Genomic DNA, 13977 nt, shown 5'->3' on the forward strand with positions numbered 1-13977 from the left:
GCGATGCTCACGCTGCCCAAATACACGAATCCGTGGCATGCCAACACCAGCCTGGTTGTGAACGCTTACGCTCCAGCCAGGCACGAACTTGCACATCACCAATCTGAATTACCCTCATGGAAACACAAACTACCTGGAGCAACCTCTTCTCATTTCAGATCCCAAGCTATACAAATCAAAACCGTGTGTCCAGTACATTTTAGCCATTGCTTAGGGAAGAAACGGGGAAGGAACAACAGAGAGAACGGGTCCCATCCAGGTTCAAACCTTCAGGAACACTTTTCACCTAAGACCAGTTCCATTTCAGTTTCAGCACTTTCACAGAAGGGGACTGTCCCAGATCTTGAACTGTTCAATTATTATTTTTTTTTCACTTCACAGTGTTTCAAGCACCAGCGTTTCCATGTATTGGTTTCAAATAACCCTTTATATATATTTATTTATATATATATTTATATATAATTTATATCAAAACTGATAGTACACAGTATAACTGGAAGAAGAACTGAACTTAAAAAGGATATGTTGAAAGAGGATGGAGTTTGTGAATGCAATAAATAAAGCCCCCTTCCCTCCCCACCCGCTCCCTACCCCAAAACAAAAAGTTGTAATGTTCATGGAAAATTGTGCACAGCAGATATTATAAAAAAGTAGATTCAGGAGCACATCCAATTATAAATGATTGTTAGGAAAATCATATAAAACAATGGAATACATAAAAGTGTCAAGAGTAAGCATTAGGGTGAGAAATTCCTTGGTGGCCAGATGCCCACGGCAAGCAGAAATTATCCTGGCTGCATCAGTAAGAGGTCGATGTCCAAGAAAGCGTGTGTTCAAGCACAGAAGAGGCTCTCCAGGATTTGAACAGCATGGGCAGGTGGAGTGTTTGAATTTCATACCCTGAATTCATAGTTTCCACAACTCCATGTGCAATTTTCAGAAAGATTCGTCGTTGACTGCCGACATGTCCCCCTTTGGCGTGGAGGAACGGGACGAGCCCTTGTCTGTGCTCTCAGAGCCCGAGCTGCTCTGATTCTGCTGTTCTGATCCTGCACTGGAGGTCACTGTAGAAGACGACGTGGAAGAGGAGCGAGTCTTTTCTTTAAAGTCTGTGATAATTACTGTGACATTTCCCACTGTGACTGCCAGCTGCTGCGCGGTACTTCTGTCCACATTTTTCAGTCTGGGTCTAAAACAAATGAGAAAACATTTATAAAAAGGATAAAAATAAATGAGAAAGGAGAAGTTTATTAGAAAAAGCATTCGACAACAAACTCGGTGTGACTTGTCCACCTGCGCAGGTGGCAGCAACCAGGAGAACCTGGGCGGCAGCAAGTACTGCACAGCGGAGGACGAAGGTTTGACCTTGTGCTCCCTGTGACAGCCCGGGCTGCGAGGGCTGCAGCAGCATGCTCAGCCCCAGAGGGAAAACCTGCCGTGCAGAGCTCTGCAAAGGGTGCTCTGCTGTAGACTTATCCCTAACCCAACTCTGCCAGAAAGGAGGACACTGCAGCAGAGCCAAGCGGACAGAAGCCAAACAGACGGAAGGATCTCCTCCCCAAGGGGCAGATGAAAGAGTTCTCTTATCTAAATTCACCATCTCGTCATGTGCCCTGATGTTATGAGACAAGGCTGTGACTCTGCAATACAAAACCACATGAAAGCATTTGACCACGGCTCTTTCATTCCCATATTGGAACTCTGCAGCTGCAAACAACACAGGCACTGGGACAACTTGGCTTCTCTTTCAGCTGCTTTGAGCTTATACAAATCAGATGCTCAATCAGCCTATGTATAAAATCGCTCAAAACCTTCCCCCTGGAACCAAGGCTATTGTAAATAAAGTCCAGAATGTACAACGGTATTTCTTGCAGCTAGATCTTTTGGTTGAGGAAGAGGGGGGAAAAAAAAGAAAAAAAAAAAATCAAAACCACCAGAAAAGAACAAGCTGGTATTTATAGCTCAGGATTATCTCAGCAATTTGCATGCTGTGCTATCATTCAATTAGTAACGTAGCTAATAAGGGTCTAGACTCTAGGAAGCTGACATTCATGCACATTTCAGGGGCTGGTCCCAAGCTCTGATACAACAAACCTTGGACACTCCTCCAGCTACCAGCAAATTCCAAGTCAGCTGCAGGGACTGCTGCAATTTACAGCTTTTGCTCGTAATTACGGGTCAGGCTTAAACAGTGGAATATTCCTAATAGGGAAATGAAAAAGGAGAGTCTTTATACATCAGCGAAAAGTAGCTTGCTGAGAACTGCCTTATTCCAAGGGATGGAGGGAAGGTTAGCTTACTCTGGGATCAAGCTCCAGCTTTTAAACCAATCTGCCTTTCCTCCTCGGCCGCAGCACACTAGGCTAATGCAGCCAAAACAAAAAAAAGAGGAAATTAAGCCATGCATACTCAATGGCTTGCAGTGGTCAGTTAACAAGGGGAGTGTCCTTAAGTAGTAGTTATCCAAGTGCTACTCTAGAACTAGCCAGAATATAAAAAAGTACTAAGGACAGGTGTACAGTTTCAAAAACAGAACAATTGTATTTCTGTGAACTTTCTTACCAAAAATAAAGTTACTGTACCAAAAATATTTTTAAACAAGTACCACAGGAAAAGCATTTCTGACAGAAAATACAATTAAAATACTGCTGTGCTGGGATAACAGTCCGTAAAACCTCCTACTTGAAACAGCCCCGTCATTCAGTGACCGGCCTTTTCAAACCCGTACCTGCGCCCAGTGAATTCCCACAGCAGACGCACGCCCACGCGTATGCGTTGTACATACGCGCTCGCAGGAGTTGGCAAATCCAACACTTAACCACAGGCTAGATTAAATGATGTCACCTTGTTTGTGGGTAACGAGAAAGGCCAGCTAGCTCAGCAAGTTTTGGGGTTTCCGCAGGCTCTCAGATAGCATCTCGGCAGACGCAGGCTGCCCCCGGAGCATCGGCAGCAAACACAGCAGCGAGCGTTCCCGGAAGCGTAGTACGCATACGTATTTTCCTCCCTAAGCCCCAAGTTCCTCTAGGAAACCCAGTTCTTCCTGTAATTTGCCTGGGTCATTTGTTTTCTCTTGTACTCAGAAACAGCCAAAAAATGCTGGCCCAGATACTGGAACAGACCTCACTGCCTCCACCTTTCTACAGGGTTGAACACACGTTCCTGCTATTGCTTGTCAAAAGCCAGCACCGACAGTCATATTTAGAAAAAAAAAAGACAAAAAAAAAAAAAGAGACAAAAAGGAGTTCATATGGTCTAAACTGCACTAAGTTCTGCCCAGAAAAGCTCCTGCTACCAACAGCCTTTGAGATAAGCCACGCACCAAGCGCCTCAATGAAACCATCCCTTCATCTTTAAATGCCACAACGAAGTAACAGGGAAGGACTGGGGGGCAGCAGGGCTGAGGTACAGGATTTCTCAACAGTCCTGCTCACAAACACATTCTCGATGTCAGGTTTAGAACTGAGCCCTCCAACCATTTCTGCAGGAGGTTTTAGGGGTCTCTCCTGTGCAAAGAGCTGATTAAGCACAGATGGAAACCTCCAGACAATCTCTTGAGCACATGCATCCGTTTTTTGCTTCCTACAGAAGGTAAAGGGATTGGCCCATTCAGGTTATTTTGCAAAATTAAACACCCTGATGCTTCATGTTTACAGGTAGAAAGGTTTATGGCCAAATAAGAAATGTGTTTCAAAACAATCGATCTGAAAGTACAAAGGAAGGCATGGAATAAACCAAGTTATTTTGTCAGAAACAGGCATGGTATCCAAGAAGTTCAAACAGGATTTCTTAAAAATCCAGAGATCCTTAAAAGACAATTTACAAAAAAAAAAACAGTTAAGAAAGCTGGGCATGAAAAAAATCTGAACAATAACTTGTGACTCCATAAAAATCAGATCCTCTAAAAAGACTCCTGAGGATAGCGAATTGCAGGAAAAGTTCCACTAAACTAAATGCTTAAAAAGACAGTTTATGAACTGAAGGAGATGATGTATCCCTTAAAAATATCCAGCTAGACCTGATGCTATTAAGGATTAATTAGGAATGACAAAAGCTTGCCACAAAACATGGACTAAAAGACTCTGCAGTAGACAGAGTGACTCCTTCAAGGAGTAAAAACAATTATTTGATGTAATCTATCAATTTAATAATATGTCATTAGTCAAGTGCATCAAGTCTCCTGCATCCTAAGTCTCAAAATAAATGCCATTTCAAAAAGAACAGCACAAAAAAACATCATTGCAGTCCCCACAAACAGCTCAGTATTCCAGCACAGCAAATCTCACACTGCCCTCACTATATTCAAGTGAGTTACCATGCTGAGGATATTCACTCTTATTAAACATTTTCATGCTATTATTTAAAACCTTCCAAGACAACAGTTTTCTACAGAGTCACATCTTGCCAACCTTAATGGTAACAGCAGAGCGAACCATATTTCCCATAGGCTTTACAACTGTTTGCAGCTAACTAACACTGCTTCAGTTCATATGGCTTCACTATAAAACACTTATTACAGCACATTTTAAAAAGAGATGCAATTATTATACAGCCCACATAGGCAGAGTGCCCAGCTGAATTCTGCCTCTTGTAGCTCTGTAAGTTCAAGAATATAAAAACTGTTCTTTGATGACGAATTTCTGATTTAAGAAATAAAGCACAAGCCATCGCTTAAAGAAAACAAGTGTAGAGGATCAGTATAGGCCAGACTAGGAATAAACCTTTCTCCATACAGCTACTCATTTGAAACTTAGACAAATATGAAACCAACCATTCATGCTTTTTTGTTGACAGCAAGATTCTAGCAAGTCTGTTCATGCAGTTGTTTAATCCCCATGTACTCGGGAAGTTATCTTGACAATTACAGTGACTAAATTACAGATAAGGAAGTAAAAAAGTAACCTTTGTTACTGCTATCGAGGGATGATAACAATTTGATAAAGACCACTACGATTGCTGGTTAATGTTTTTCTCCCACTGCGTTTTACAGCCATAAACATTACTGCCCAATTGACAATATGATTATTTTAGCAGAGAAACGAAAACAGAGTGGAAAACAGGACAAGTATTTCCAATGCCTGAATCTGTCCTCACCAGCAGAGTGTCTGAGTGCTCACACATGGAGAAGGCTCACAGCCACTGCTGGTCTGGCCACACTAACACTGGCAGACCCTGTGGGTCAGACAGTACTCTGCCTCTGTCTGCCAAAAAAAAAAAAAAGGTGCCTGCTATTTAACACTGTTCTCAGACACTGAGATCTTAACTTTAGTACACAGTTACCTCGAAGTGTGATTTGAGTCGCCGGTCTTTGTTGTAGTATTCCCAGACTGTATGCTGTTCGCTTCGCTCGGAGGGTCTTTCACAATATCTGACTTTGGTCTGTAGGAATTGGAGGGAAGAGGGAGAGTATAACGTTAGTATAACTGCACAATTAATCAACGCACAGTGTTGCTGAAATCACCCCGCATTTAACAGCACATCCTTCAAACTTACTTAGTCTTCTTGTTAGTGTTCTTCTTTGTAACACTTGGACTAATTTCCTTCTCTTTGTCAGGCTTCTCTTTGTCTTGTTTTTCCACTTTCTCCTTCTTCTCCTTCTTAGGCGGTGGTGGGGTTGCGTATTGCTGGGCAACTTGTTGTGCCACCAACTGAGAGTTTATTCTAGGTTTTCTACAATGACAATAAAAAGAGAGACCTATAGTCAATTTTACACAGTAAGAGTGACTTCACCAAAAGCAGTATGAAGATTTATTTCAGCAACTAGGGAGGAATACTCCACTGATTGAGAACCAAGTGTATGTCCTTATTTGATGTAAAGTACTACCGCTGCTACCAAACAAGGCAGAAATTTTAAAATTAAGAAATACTCCAAACTGCTGTTTCATCAGTTTCAGCCTCATCTAACATTCTAAAGTATAATGCTGCCTTTCTTCCAACCATGTCACAAAATCACAGCCAATTTTGGGGGGACAATAGTGAAAAAGCAGCTTTCAAGAAGTTGCCAGCCACTCACTGTGGCTACACAGAGAGTGTGATAAAAGTAAGTCTCCTGATAAACATCGGTCTCCATATCTTTCAATGTAGTTTTTCAAATCAGCTTCTGGTTCCCTGAAGCAGCAAACCTCGCACAAATAACAAAGAACAAGAGAAGGTAACTGAGATGACTTTGTCCCGAGGAGCACAGAAGACAAGCGGGCATTCACGCTTCCATGGGGAACAGCCGTGCCAGCCTCCGACACATCGTCTTCACACAATTGTCTGCAGTCCCCAGTGGTCCTTGGACACAATACACAAGCAAAGACTATTTCCATTTCAAATTATGATTTACACAAATAAATAGCTTCGAACGTAACCAATACCTTGGTTATCGGTCCTCCAGATTTCCTTGCAGAAATTTGTACCTTCATCTCTCCCGCATTCCTCATCCAAACTGTAACGTCCTCTCAGCTTAACAGCTCAAAACCTCTCCCTCCTGGCCTGGCATATCACAAAGCAGTTTATACTCTGAACACTCTGGACTATTCATGATCGATTCGACCCCTCCAACACGCCAGAAAGATTTATGCTCCCTGTGTCCACACAGCTTGGGGAGGGGAAGAAAACCAGGTTATCAACTCCATTAGTCGTCCATTATGAGCTGAATACTAATTGCAACAGTTGCTCAAGCCTGTCCATAACCCTTACATTGGTCATAAATACGATTCAAATTTTCTACATAGACCAGACTACAACAGATTGTCAATGAAAGCAGTACACAAGTATCATTAAGTCTACAAGGGGAACACAGAAACCCAAGGGTTTCTACTGCAGAGCTCTGTACCTGCACCCAGTTTTTACTACAAACATCTAGAGAGACTTTTAAGATGCTACTTAGTGGTTTCATGTGTTTAAAAAAAAATACAGAACACTAATTGCTCACATGTAAGATCTGCATTTAGAGATGACACAGACAACGGAACACCCAGAGAAGTTCTACTCCATGTCACAGGAAAATCCATGTATCTAATAAGCCTCTCTTGGCACTGGTTTTCTGTATAATGGTACCAAGATGCTCCTACTGAAGCCAGATATACCCAAATATTTCATTTCACTACCACAGCTTATTATAAAGGCTATGCAACAGGCTGTAATCAGGCCCCCGACCTACCTCAACACCACTGGCATTTGGCTTTTTCACCCAAAATAGGAACTATAACTCATTTTATGCTACAATCTGCACACATATCTGAGTGAACAAAGATGATCTGGTCTTCAGCCTTAAATAACTACGATGCTGAAACATTCTGCACATGAGATCAAGCAGTTGCCTGTTCCACAGAACAGTGAAGCTATTTAGCATCCTTGCATTTAAAGTCCCCTATACAGTAGTTTCTGTCTGTATGACTGAGAACAAACACTTAAGAAAAAGTGTTTTGGTTACATGGAAAAGATTTTCAGATTGATGCAACCACACTAAAAGCTGACAACAGTAGCTTGTGCCAAGCAACTGCTAACCGCCTACTCAAAAAAAAAAAAAGGCGGGGGGAAAAAAGAGAGATAAAGTGTCAAGAAATCTTCAAAGAGAGGGCAGATACCATCTCCCTACACGATTGTACATGATTAACCTCACTGCTTGAAGCTGCCACTTCGGCCCAGACTTACAGTTATTTGCTGTTTACACACCCAGCTAAATCAGAAACCCGAGCCATTCCTGGGAAATCCCAATTCAAGAATCTGAGAGCATCTCCAAAGTTTTTCTACTTTGCCCAACTCTGATGTGTCTGCTTGCGATGTTATTTCCAAGCCCCACGTCCAACCTCCGCAGCTACCGAGCTGCCGTGCCTGTTGCAGGAGCGCTGCGCTGCTGGAATGAAGATACAAATTTTAAAATGGAAACTTCAACTAAACTAAAATTAAAAAAAATACACAAATAAGTCACAGTGCATTTCCCTAGAGAAGGCTGGCATCCAGAAAGGACCAGCCTTAAAGCGCTTCTGCAGACACACTTCCCCCAGTGCTCTCCCGCTCCTTATCTGTACCCCTGACAGCACACTACGCTTATTAAGCTTTATCATTTTCTGGCCAGCCACTGTCACAACTAGCACAATTTCTCCAAAACCCGTATTTGCATATTCCTTCTTGCACGCCACGAGGGCTCGCTGGTAAGGGCAAACCCCAAACGGAAAGCGAAGAGAGCAGGCAGCAGCGGGCGCAGGCAGGGCCAGCCCCGCTCATGGGGTTCCTCCTGCCGTGCCAAGAAGGGAGCCAAAAGCTGCTGAGACTTTGGTCAACACTGACCATGTTTCAAGATCTGCTGTACTACTAGAACACATTTATTTTATTTTTTTTTAATAATGCAAATAATCCAATAGCTTTCTAATTCCTAATTTGGTCATTTCACTCACGCTAGCAGCAAGTTTAGGAAAGTTAAAAAACAGGTAAGTTGAGCAACTGGCATACTAACAGTAATAACAACAGGAGTAATAAAATCCTTCCAATAAGGCCCACACTGCCCCTACGGCCAGGATACACAGGTTACAAGCCCTTTACAAAAAAGCCAAGCAAAGCAGCGCATTTTTAACCACAGCAAACTATAACCATAGTAACCACAATGGAGTAATGTGGCTGCAATATCCCAAACTTGCTCCAAGTTTCCCTGCCTACCAAAAACACACTTCAAGGGCTAACGCTGATCTAATCTAGCACCCCTCGCACAGACCATCCCTCCTGACACCATTCCTGCCTCTGCAACCATCCGTGCCATACCCTAGTCCTGCTGTTTGCCATGAGGTTGTGAATTCTTCTCCAGCTGCGGCAGCAGGCAGCCTGCATTGCCTTCTAGAAATAGGGAAAAAAGTAAATTCAACAATACTTTGCATTCGATACTAGTCATCTTCCCTTCCAGAATTTGAACAAGGAAGAAAAAAAAGTATCAGTGGAGAACAACAAGCCTCATTCCCACCTGGGATACAACAATTTAACATGCTCTGGCTTTTACTGTAGAATTTGGAGTCTTAAGAACAGAAAGACTCCTTTTTTCTTTTCTCTGATCACTACAACGTATCTGAGACTCCCTGCCCCTAATTTTGTTCCAGCTCGCCTTTTTTTTTTTTAATTTTTTTTTTTTTTTGCAATCTCCAAAGAGAATGCTCCAACCCAAATACACCACTATTATATTCAAATAAGTTATCACTTGAGCAGAATAACCTGAACATAAAGGTGAAACCACTTCTGAATTTTTGTAAGAATAAACAGCCACAGAAATAAGTATTAATCAGTTTTTATCCCCAAATCTGTTCATCATCATACTTTCTGTAACATTAAACATTTCATATAAACAAAGAATGCGTCCAAGTGACAAAAATCAAACCCCAACTCAGCCTCTTCCAAGCTTTCTAACCAGCACTCGCACTTAAGGAACAACTGCACCGTCATTTACTACAGGGTTTAAAGTATCACCATTACACACAAACCACAGCTAACAAGTCTCAACTTCCAAAAAATTTTTCGAAGAGATGCAACACTTGGTCTTACACTTGGCTCTCGAATTCCTAAGCAGACATCAAGTGCTGAGCCACAGTGCTCTGCTGCTTCTCGCAGGCCTCCGGGTCTTCCCAACGAGAGGAAGATGACGTGCGTTTTCCAGATCCGTTGCCCAGTCCGTGCTGGGTCCCCTCTGACACCAGCAGCACCCAACGCCTGCTACAAGAGACTCCTCTTGATTCCTTCCATGTCCCTACAAATCAAAGCGTGCTATTACACCTTGGTGGCCACCATTACTTACACCTACTCCGCACCTACTACCAGGTGAGTGCTTTCAAAACCAGAGAAGCCAGTATCACGCAATAACACATGCCAGCAGATAATGGCAACAGATGAATATTATAAGAACAACTTTTCAATGCAAGTATCTGAAATAAAAATGTTTCCTTCTACCTGAACATTAAGATAAAGTTATGCTTTGCTTGGACAATTTTCCCCTAATTTGAGCAACAGCCTGGGTAAAGACTCAACCATCAAGATCCAGCACTGACATGACAAATAAATTAATGTTATCCTTTTTCTTTTTTCAGCGTACAGAGGATTGTCCTCTTCCCCTCTAAAACTAAGAGCAATTAAACTAAATTAAACTGTGCTTTCAAAGCTATGTTCAGCCAAATAAATTGTTTCACATTAGTTAAACTGTAGTTTACACCACAGGAGCAGATATTTGCGCAACAATTCATGATGTTTGCAGCAAGGAAAAACTGATGCATGAAAAGGCTGAAATATATTTGTCTATTCTGAGCATGGGTTTAGCACCTCGGTCTTTAATACCAACTATCATAAATGACACACACAAATACTCTTTGCTACCTTTTAATAACAGGCCTGCACGGAAATGTTATAACTGCAAATACTATACCCCGAGACTGTCATATGAAGCAACACTGGGATGTGTGGCTCACGGGAACTGGAATAAAAGCAAGATTTCGTGAAGGGCTCACTGCCTTTGTTACTGTGCTCTTGAAAACAAAAACTAAGTACTTTTAAGGTTCTGGCAAGTATCTTGCAGTGCTTCACCACCTGCCTTTTCTTCTGTGTCTCAAAGCTTCCCTTTAAAGCCTGTCTTGGGGCCAAATGCAGAGCACTGACACCCAGGAATTCTGCTGCCCCACTGCTAACCCCTGCAACTGGGCTGAGGAGCCGAGCAGCACAGATCACACTGCACATCCAACACGTGGTCGTTACTCGGACCTGGATTTCAACAGGGATACAGGAGGATAAGTTACACCATATTTTTCATGTGACCCTAATTTCTGTATCTGTTTGGGATTTCTTTGATCCTGCTGCCTTGGGAAAAGGCAAGCCACCCACCTCCTGCAGACACTGTGGAGCAGAGACAGCGGCCGGCTTCATACCCACAGCATACACTGAGACCGTGAGGGACTCCAGCAATCCCCAGAAACGTGGATCTAATTACAACTGCTCTTACTTTCCTACAGCTATGTTATCAGAAGAATGAAAGTGGCATCAAGTGGGATTTCAGAGTCAAAAGCCTCATGTAACGTGAAGTACGGAGGATTTGGATAATTTCATGCTGTTCTGGCTTTGATGCAAGCGGCGATACTGGCAGACCTCTGCGCGGCTCGCCGTTTCTTTGAGAAAATGCGTTTCATATGCTGTGCAGTGTGAAGTACGTGATTATTTTAATAATCCCAGTCACCCATGAATATACCTTTGCTCAAAGAAAAACAAGAAAACGAGACTAGAAGTATTTACTTAAGTGTTTATAAAACAGTTAATGCCAGAACAATCATACAACAAGCACACTTCTGAGCAATGCTGTAAAGCAAGGTTAGAAACTAACCCATGAACACATAAAAAAATTAACATCTCCTTAAAAGAATTCTACACCCAGAAGAACCAAAGCTTTGGAGAAATTAAGCCATAACACAGTTAACACTCATCCTTGCACACGTATTTTCCAGCTCATTTGTGATGCCCACATGGTCTTTTTCAGCAACAAGAAAAAGGATGAATGGATAAATTGTCCTTAGCGTCCAACTGCACAACAGCGTGGATGCTGTATAGATTCATCTGAGAAGTCCTCTGTGTAATACAAGACCACAAGGCAACGATAAAAACAGTAAAAGACTAGAAGGACAAACAGCAAGAAAACTGTGATTGAGCCATATTTTGTTGAAAGAACAAAATTTTCCTTAAACACTGATGTGCTAATGCAGTGTTTTTGTTTAGAAGATTGTCATTTAAAAATAAGTTAATCTAAGGAACATCCACTTCTGGGCTGCAGGTTTTGCTTTTTCACTGTACTGCCAGCAGGACAGGGTTATCTTTCAGCTGAAGAAGAGAACAGCATTTGCTACTAACCTGACACAGAAGGGCACAGCAACATCGTTGAAAGACCCTGAGTGTTAAGTCTGAATGTTTTGGAAAAAACAGGACAGAAAACAACAGCTTCACACAAACAAAAACATTATTTGCCACAAAATAAACTAAGTACATTTAAAAGCATGTGGCCACCTTCCAAAAGCCTCCAACAAACTGTTCAATGTCCTCCTTGGCCATCCATCCCGCTGCCTCCCATCTCCTCGGAAGAGCCCAGAATAGGCAACGCAGAGATAAAAGACCCTGAGCTTTGCGATAACTATTCCTGGCCACAACAAACCTTGAGCTGTTCAGATTTCAGAAGAAGAGTATTTTAAACTTTATGTTTGTTCACCAGGTTTTAGACTCCAGGTCATTTCTCACAGTTTGAACACCTCCCACAGTACTTATGTTTTTAAACTTTAAAAAGTTCAAAATTATTAGCTGCAGTTAATATTTAGTGGTCTCACACAGCTGCCAGCTCCCCTGCCTTTTAGGGTGAAAACCTGCTTGTCTTCAATTCCGCCCCCCCCTTTTCTTCTTTTTTTTTAATCAAAGAAAGAATGAGAAAGTTATTAAATGAAATGCAAGCTATCACCTCCCTTTACACAACACGACAGGCATTACTGTTTGCTGGGAAGCGGCTAGTCACTGCCCCTGTGCCACTACAGGGTAGCTGAGCCTCTTTGAGTGATGCCTGTAAAAAGAATACTCAATTCTTACTTGTTACAGGAGCATTGCTTATTTTTAATTATTTGGGCATATTTACAAATCAAATCATATAAATCAAAGAGTTTTATTCCCAGAGTTGCCACTGCAAAGATTGTGCAGCTCACGTTTCTGATTTTTTTTTGCTGAAATCATGCTAAAAATCATATATCCAGTACTAAGCAAGTTCCAGAATTGATCTGTGAAAATACTTCAGTATGACTGTTCAATAGTATAGTGTGATAGGTTTTTCAATACTTTTACAGTTCTTTTTAAGATGCATTATTTCATATAATCCCACTACAAAATAGTCTGAAGTCAGGGCCGTGAGATGTTTTTCGAAGCGGTTTGACCAGAATTTTGCCATGCTGAAGTTGCAAGTAGTCACATAAGTTCTCAAAACACTCAGTCTAATACAGTACAGAACTAAAAACTGCAAATAACATTTCTTGTAAATGGTCGCATAGGTACTACCACAAATCCAAACGTGAAAGCAAATCGAGACCATTAATCTCATACCAAATTAAATTAAAACCATCTTATATGGTGCTCCTTGCACAGCTGGATTTATGACCTGGTGGGCCGTCAGCAAGAAAGGAGCCCCAAGACGGAGAATGGGACAATTTGGGAATTTGCTGGAAAACTTTCAATAGAGAAGCATCACTGTCTGCATTTTTGCCAGTATACAGAACTTGCACAAAACTTCTCTTTTTTGTTTTTTGTTTTTTGTTTTTTTTTCAAGGGAAATTGATAAACCACAGCCTGGGCTTTCTGGTTAAAACGTACTGAGTCAGAGATTGATCATAAACCTAGGTCTTCTCCACCCAGTTTCACGGGCTCTGCTTACCTTACTGCTCTGAATCTTTGTGCTTTTCTACCACACACCCTTCTAAAAATAATTCAGAAAGAGATGTCTAACTTTGTACAACGCACATGTTTTGGACTACAGGTTTATTCTGATACGCCTCTGTGGAGGGTTCATGATACCAAGTAGTGTAAGACAGTAGCAAACAAAAGCTCCCGTACACTCTGGAGAATGAAGAGCCATCCCTACAAGGTCTCGTGCAAAACAGCACTTCTCAAGAGCAGTAACTCCCCCCTTTTTCAGCTATTTAATCTGAAATCACACGATGGCAAAAGGAAGAGTTAAACATAAATTGTACTTCAGGCTTCTTTGATACCAGAGCGTGGAGGGAAAATAGCGGTGGTGGTGAATAACAACACTGAGTATCACTTATTGGCAGAGAGCTTGAGGTTTACTTAACCACTAATACTCTAGAATTTAGCTTACTATGTCTGCAGGAGGCAAAACAAAAGTCATGCTGAAGTTTTGGAAGAAATACTGCTCTGTTTCTCCTTTTAGAGTAAGAGCCTGCCTGTAAGCTCAGACCGTGCTGGCAGTCTCGCCCATCCTCTCATCTG

The 13977-nt window shown here is 41.9% G+C and overlaps 1 protein-coding gene across 1 annotated transcript in view; it reads right to left on the reverse strand.

Moving 5' to 3' along the window:
- Window positions 1-633: 633 nt before the first annotated feature.
- RYBP (RING1 and YY1 binding protein) overlaps window positions 634-13977 on the reverse strand; it is a 41127-nt gene continuing 27783 nt past the window's right edge. Inside the window, exons 3-5 of the mRNA XM_068409271.1 lie at window positions 5494-5670; window positions 5281-5379; window positions 634-1189 (exon numbers count right to left, since the gene is read on the reverse strand). Of these exons, the coding sequence (XP_068265372.1) occupies window positions 937-1189; window positions 5281-5379; window positions 5494-5670 (529 nt within the window). The 3' untranslated portion in view covers window positions 634-936. The remainder of the gene's footprint in view (window positions 1190-5280; window positions 5380-5493; window positions 5671-13977) is intronic.

The sequence above is a fragment of the Nyctibius grandis genome, chromosome 10 (genome assembly GCF_013368605.1).
Source record: "Nyctibius grandis isolate bNycGra1 chromosome 10, bNycGra1.pri, whole genome shotgun sequence".
In the NCBI taxonomy this organism is placed as follows: domain Eukaryota; kingdom Metazoa; phylum Chordata; class Aves; order Nyctibiiformes; family Nyctibiidae; genus Nyctibius; species Nyctibius grandis.